Source organism: Scatophagus argus, chromosome 4 (assembly GCF_020382885.2).
Source record: "Scatophagus argus isolate fScaArg1 chromosome 4, fScaArg1.pri, whole genome shotgun sequence".
Taxonomy (NCBI): domain Eukaryota; kingdom Metazoa; phylum Chordata; class Actinopteri; family Scatophagidae; genus Scatophagus; species Scatophagus argus.
In genome coordinates, this window is record NC_058496.1 from 19,468,414 (window position 1) to 19,475,420 (window position 7,007).

Consider the following 7,007-nt stretch of genomic DNA (forward strand, 5'->3'; position numbering starts at 1 on the left):
TGCCTTTGACACGTGGTGCAGAAAATAGGGCAGTGCTTTGGACTGGACTATCAAACACACTGTACACTAGAGGATGCAACTTTGTCAGTCAGAGTTAAGGGGAAGGTACTTGAGGATTATGAAGGATCTGATTGTGACACACTAAACAGTCATTCATGGCAGACTGTTTTCACTTCACTGTAATGACTGGATCAAGCAGGAGGAGGGTCTGATGATTAAAGCACAATGATACAAGTGTTGCTCATCAAATATCAAGTTCACTGGGTTCTAACCAGAGGACTAAATGAATGCTTGTATTTTTTTTTATTCATTACTATCAGAAGGGGGGAATCCACAGGCTCCAGTGTGGCTGATCTTCCTGATACTTTCGTTGCCTTAGATCCACAGTGCTTTCTGAAGACCCTCATCTTCTGTACATCTACTCATTAAATTCTCAATTAAATTCTTTATTTCACACCTAAACCTCAACACATGTTAATCACAAACAGCAGCCACGCTGGCAGTGTGATTCAACTTTTGTCACAACATAGTGCAACATCATAGGCCCACCATTTCTGGTATTTTACTCTGTAATATTAACATCATATTTCTATTGTTTATCTTGTGACTGTCACCACAAATATAAATTCTGAGCATTAAATCTTATCTTTCCACAAGATAAACCATCGTTCATGTTGACTTTGCTAATGCAGTAATTTGAGCAGCTATAGTGTGTGGGTGGCTGCTGGTAACCTCCCCCACTTGCTTTAAAAAGTTTCTTAAAATAAACAGTGTGAATAAAAGTCTCTCTCTTTTTTTTCTTTTTGCAATTTCTGATAAATGGGAATATAATTATTTTAGTCACTGGCTCTCCAATTTTGGATAAGCCTACTCTCTGATATCTTTCTCAGGGAAGATCCAGCAGTTTGGCTTGCTTTATAATAAAACAAGCTAAATATAGAATCAAGAGGAGCCTTTTGTTAATGTGAGATCAGCCAAGTGTCACAGCCCACACCATTTCATCAAAGATGACTTAGGGCTGTTGATTTTATGGCAGGGTCTCCCAGCCAAACACTCACTAATCCTAAACCTGTGTACAGCTCATGCTTAGTTCCTCATCACAGACCTTGGTTTGAACCGGTCTGCGCTGGAATCGAGTTGAGTGCCACTCCCTGCACTCTAATCACTAATCTAGCACCTCTCTGTGTTGCCTCCTTCTTTCTCTTTCTTTATCCAACCCCCACTGGCTGCATTTGTGTGAAAAAGACTAATGTTTAACCTTTCAAGGAACAGACTAGATCTCGCTAAGGCTGCCCGGAGAGAGATCCTGCTGTAACTGCTTCTCTTTGTTCAGGCAATAGATCCTTTTGTATTATAAATATACATGTTTCTCAGAAGACAGAGGGCACAAGGACTCATCTTTTTAATGTAAGATTTAAGCACCTTTCATTATCACTCTTCTTTTCCCCAACAAAGGGACCAAAATAAATATGCCTTTCATTTGTATACATTATTTGTCAGTATTTTTCTGTGCCAAAAGCCAAATAAATGAATCTGTTGCTCAAATCTTTTCATAGTTTCTGATCATGCAGACATTCTTTAAACACTAATATTGCTATGTTTTCTTACTATTTCTTGTATTCTCTTTTATGTAATTCAATCGTACCCCTGCCCCCGCTCCACACACCTCCACCCTGCATCTTCCTCTCTCTGTAGTTACTGTCCTCCAGCCTCGATGGCCGTCTGCCACAGTGTCTGTTGACATCAAAGCACTGGCCATTTCTAAGGCTGATGAAAGGCAGGAAGAGGGTGGGAAAGGACAAGCTCTAGCCTAGCACTGCACATCACTGCCAACACAGCAAAGACAAAGCCAACACAATTGCCTTGAATATTTAGCTTTTTGTTGGCAACAATTGCATTTCCATAAAAGGGAGAAGGGGGCCAATAAGACAAGTTGCCTGGTGTGAGATACACGAGCCAAACAAAAGGCACAGCTCAGAGATAAAGGCACAAAAATAGACAGCATGATTTATAAACTGTGATACAGTGTTAAACTAAAAAGCGGAGGACTTGTGAACCCTGTAACCTTGACTGAAGATTATTACCAAGCATATTCTCAGAAAGCGTAAATATGTAATTTTTTGTTTGACCTTAACAAAATTCAGACACAATTTCTTTAACAGGATATTTTTTATATAATAGGGAGTATGAACTTTGCTGTTTCTTGCAGCCAGCTAGCTAGCTTGGCACAAAGAGTGGAAACGGGAGGAAACAGCTGGCAGGACTCTGTCCAAAAGTAACAAAATCCACCTCTAGCACCTCTTAGTAACTGTTCACTTAGTAACACATACTTCTGCTGTTTAAGCCACGTTTTTTGTTGTTGTTGTTGTTTAACTTCTACTTTGGCACGAATACTTTCTAAGTATTCACAAGAATCAGCCTGTTTACATAGAGTTGTGCTCCTGGCCCTCTGGTCAATTTAAGACCAATATTCACTCGAGCAAAATCTCTCTCTCGTTAAGATGCTCCCGTGTGTTCACCACATAGTTGGCAACTTGTCTGTCAGCTGTTGGACACTGAGATGGTAGCAGGTTTTTAAAGTTTCTTAAATGAAAACAGCCGCCTGTTGCAGGTGAAAACAACCCTGTGACAGAGTGAACCAATACAGTAGAGCTGCAGCCAGACATCTAAATAATGAGCAGAAACTGGTCAAAAAACTGTAAATCTGAGGTTCAGCATTACAATCATAATCATCATAATGCATTGTTATTAGAAAAACAGCTGCTTTACAGTTTATTTCCATACTAAATTCCTGTCAATAACATTCTTCAAAGGGTGTATTTTCTCACAGCATAGTTCACTTTACAACTTATTTCTCACTAAAACATCAAATGTATTTATCTAAACAGCTGGCTTTAAATCAATCTCTCTCTTACATTGTATTTATTCTGTACAAAACCTTTTTCTACATCATCTTCACAAGCAGTCTAGGAGTAAACAACGTAAATCAGATTAAAATTAGTGAGTCATTTGTTTCTGGCTTCCTTTAACCACTCACAGGTGATTATTCACCTGAGAGTTCCACACTTTCAGGTGACTGATACTCGAGCTTCTCGTATCTCTCAGCACATAGGGAGCGCCCGCAGTCAGACGTCGTCATACGCCACAACCCAGGGAACTGGTTTGAGCCGGTAGAGGAGCTATCACAGCAAGCAGATTAGCAGGCATCCACTCAAGTGATCTGTGTGTAAGCAGCTAAGCCTACGTACACACCCAGCCCCTGATGAAATACTGTAAAATATACCGAAGAGGTTTCGAAATGGGGTGTAAATGTAGCAGATGTTTGCTGTAATGGAGGGGTCATTTCTGATTTTCTTGACAGTGAAGAATCAGAGGGCGAAGAAGTGAAGCCTCCACCCGTCTAAACCCTGTAATGCTACTTAGACAGGCTCTTATCTAGACAGCAGGGATGATTAAACAGACTCCTGCACAAACACGCTGCGTGGAGAAAGCCGTCAACCCCCCACCCTCCCTGCCCAAACTGAGCTAAACTGGTTTACACTGGTCTGGGAGGCATACAGCACTGTGAGGGAAAACCCAATGAAGGTTAACCACATCCCCTTATGAGTAACTCTATTCCCTTCAAACGCCCTCTGCTGCATCAGAATGGAGAACAATACAGGCAGAAATGTGCTCACCATGCACCTACAGTGAAATAAACCTAAAACCTAATCCTAGATTACATGACTCAACATTGTACACATGAGCTGTTTCCTATTTCTATGGTGACTTGTACTGCTTAGCCTGAGGGGTTTCCTTGTTTACGGCCACAGCTGCTGTGGATAGCAGATGGCTCTGATGACTTTTGTTTTAAAATGCTTGAAGAAAGAAAGAAAGAAAGAAAATCATGTTGTCAAGTAATTAAATCTTGGACTTATCATTTCTGTAGAAAACAGGTCCTGTTTTTGCCAAAATTAGATTACTACACTTTTATATGCTTATTCTACCAGTTCCTCCCTATGCCTGAATATATGCTTCCTTTTTGTTTTGCTTTTTTTTTGCACTCCATCCTCATGCTTTGACCCCTCACTAATCCTTGCGTGATAAAGGTCAACATCACTGTATCTCTGCCATGTACTATAATAAAGACAATTAAGCCTCGGCTAACATAAATTAATCTACTATAACCAAACAGGATATTAGCCCTATTATTACCTGATGCGACTGATAAGTACAGTAATATCATAGATCGTGTAAATGTCATGTGTAATAAGGACAAACACGGTTTCAACTTTTGTATACAATGTAATAATTTATTGAAAATGACACACAAGGAAATGCAAATCATTGTGTTATAACATTCTGAGACAATAACACATTAGTGGCCACTAACGAGTTGTCTTCATACAACAAAGTGAAGCTGAGAGACAAGGCATGTGTTCAGGACAGGCATTTAGGCAGGTTCTGGCACTACAGAGTCTCATATTGCAGCTGTGCACCACCATCGACACAGTGATGTGGGCTACACCTGTACGAGGTGCTGCTTCACAGTCAGGCATCCACAAGAATGCATTCATGACTTCAAGTCTCAGGGAAGACGTGTTTGTCCTTCTTATTCCCTGACAGTTCATCTTGCTCCATCCGCTCCGAGCAGGACACCACTGTCACCTCCGTCCATGAGGCGACAGCTGCCGCATGTTGCCCTCCAGGCGGGCGGCTGCACATTCTCCTCCATTCTCGCTCCTTTCCAGGCGACAGGAGAGCCGCATCTGCGGCAGCAACCCAGTCATACCGGGAGTGTTTTCACATTCGGCTCACACACGAGCCGACAGAGACACAGACGGTCAAAGACTGATAAAACCCAGTCAACGCAATTTGAGCAGCTGCCGGACCATGCCCGCGATCTGGAGGAACTTGTCCTTCTTTCGCTGCTTCAGAGCCATCAGGGCCCGGGCCGTCTCCTCCGGGTCCTGGGTGTAGGAGAAGATGCTCCTCACTCTCTCCTCCGCCTTCATGTCGCCCGTTTTCTGGAAAAGTCTCATGAGCGCGTCCTGGTTGACGTTCTCGAAAATGTTGGCCACGGCCTTCTTACGGTGCGCCGTGTCAAACTTGTTGCCGTGGACTGAAGGGCTGACGCGGCGGCATTCAGAGGACACGTAGCTTGCCATCTTGACTCTTTGTTTCTCCGCTGGATGTCTTTTGTTTGTCTGCTCCAAGTGTGTCCCTCCAACTCGATGAGGCTGAGTTGTTAGGTGCGCACTGTTTCACAGGAGCGGCTCCGGGCTTGAGTGAGTGCAGAGAGCTGAGGCTCAGAGTATTTATAGAGCAGTGGAGGGAGGCGAAGCTCCGAGGCGGTGACATCAGCAGTCGTGAAGCAGGGCGAGGCGCCGCCTCTCGGAGCGCAGCCCGCTGCGCCTCTCCAAATACGCACGGCAGTCTGAACGTTAAAACCACTCTGCATATCACTTCACCTCTCCCATGTGTATCTGAAGTAAACAAACAGCCCACTGCCATTTAAGTGCTGTCATATGATCTTTATTCATGCCACAACTGAAGATGTACAATTTTGCCATTAAATCAACTGGACAAGTGTTTCACTTCACAAGTGTTTCACTCTTATGTTATCCGCTTTACAAATAGATTAACCAAAAAGTCCACAAAGAACATCTTTTATCTGTAGTTTGTGCAAAGATACATTTAGGGATTATTAGAATGTGTTTGATAAAGCAGTACTCGTTTCTTCTTCTGAAATAAAAGCAGGATAATTACAGTCTAAAACACTTGATTACAAGTAAAAGTCTGTACTCAAAGACAGTGATCATACAGAAGTATAAACAACAAAAAAAACAAACCTGTAGTGGAAAAGATTGGCTCTTTTGCTGTCTGGACACCTGGTGCAACTGATACCTATCTTGGTAAATGGAATGAAGTATTCTGAGATAGACATCATAACTGTGTGGGTCAGTCTGAGCATTGCATATAATAAACTTATTATGTGCATGCAAACTCTTTTTCAAGGTAAACAGTAAGTATGGCTAAAAAAGTAACATCAGTGGGTAAGAACTGGGGCCTGTATATGCATCTGCATTAGCCCAGAGAGGACAAACCAGCCACTGGTGTTTTATGTGTTTTTAGGTCCACAGTAGCTGAGGGTGAGAGGATGGGCATTCGGTTGGTTGCAGTCCGCAACCACCCTGCTAGATGTCACTTAATCCTAATCACTGTACTTTTGGTTCATGTTGTATGTAAGGCAAAAGCGGGATAGAATAGAAGGATCAGTGTCATCACTTTCTAAACTCTTACTGAGTGTTGTTTAAACAAAAGAATGATGGTTAGAACACGGTGTCCCCCATGTGGAGCATGTGGAAGGCATCAAATGAGACTGAGTGCATATTTTCAAGGAACAAAGTTTATCAGTTTGAACATCAAATATCTTATCTTTGTAGGACAGTCGGTTGTTTTTTTTCAAACACTTTTCATTTACCTTTCACACAGCATCCTGAGCTTTTTGGATTTGGGGTTTGCATGATATGTTGTTATTATAATGATGTGACGTGTAGGACACAAATGTAATGTCTCAGCTCATCTGAGTCATTTGTGTCTTTTGATTTGTTATTCCGTGGAACCAGTTTATAAACCAAGAATGAGGTAAATAAAAATGTTAGTCTGTTTTCTGTGTGTTTACTGAATGAGTGAGCTTTTCCTTCTTGAGAATCCCACACTGGCTGAAGCTCCGATGTAAGTGTCATCTTTGCTCCAACTATCCTCACATTATAATATTGTTTGTTGTTGGTATTTGTTTTTACACAACACCTACAACACCATGTTAAGACTACAAACAAACTGCAGCCATTTGTATTGTTATTTTTGGAAGTACAATTTCATCTGCAATTAACTTAGGATTTTACTATTATTTGATCATGTAGGTCACTAAAGTGTTTTTCTGCCTTTCCCAAAATAAGCAAGATTATATCTGCCTTTCCAGTTAGCAGTGCTAAAAATATTTGGCTCACATTTTGGCCTTCAGA

General features: G+C 41.7%; 1 protein-coding gene across 1 annotated transcript; it reads right to left on the minus strand.

Moving 5' to 3' along the window:
• Positions 1-4,271: 4,271 nt before the first annotated feature.
• On the minus strand, positions 4,272-5,288 carry tcima (transcriptional and immune response regulator a). Its single transcript, XM_046385700.1, has one exon. It carries the CDS (start codon positions 5,145-5,147, stop codon positions 4,845-4,847), a length of 303 nt encoding a protein of 100 aa, XP_046241656.1. The 5' UTR covers positions 5,148-5,288; the 3' UTR covers positions 4,272-4,844.
• Between the last annotated feature and the right edge of the window lie 1,719 nt (positions 5,289-7,007).

What these genes read in the sequence shown, in the direction of transcription:
- tcima (XM_046385700.1), bottom strand. Translation starts at nt 5,147, where the DNA reads ATGGCAAGCTACGTGTCCTCTGAATGCCGCCGCGTCAGCCCTTCAGTC.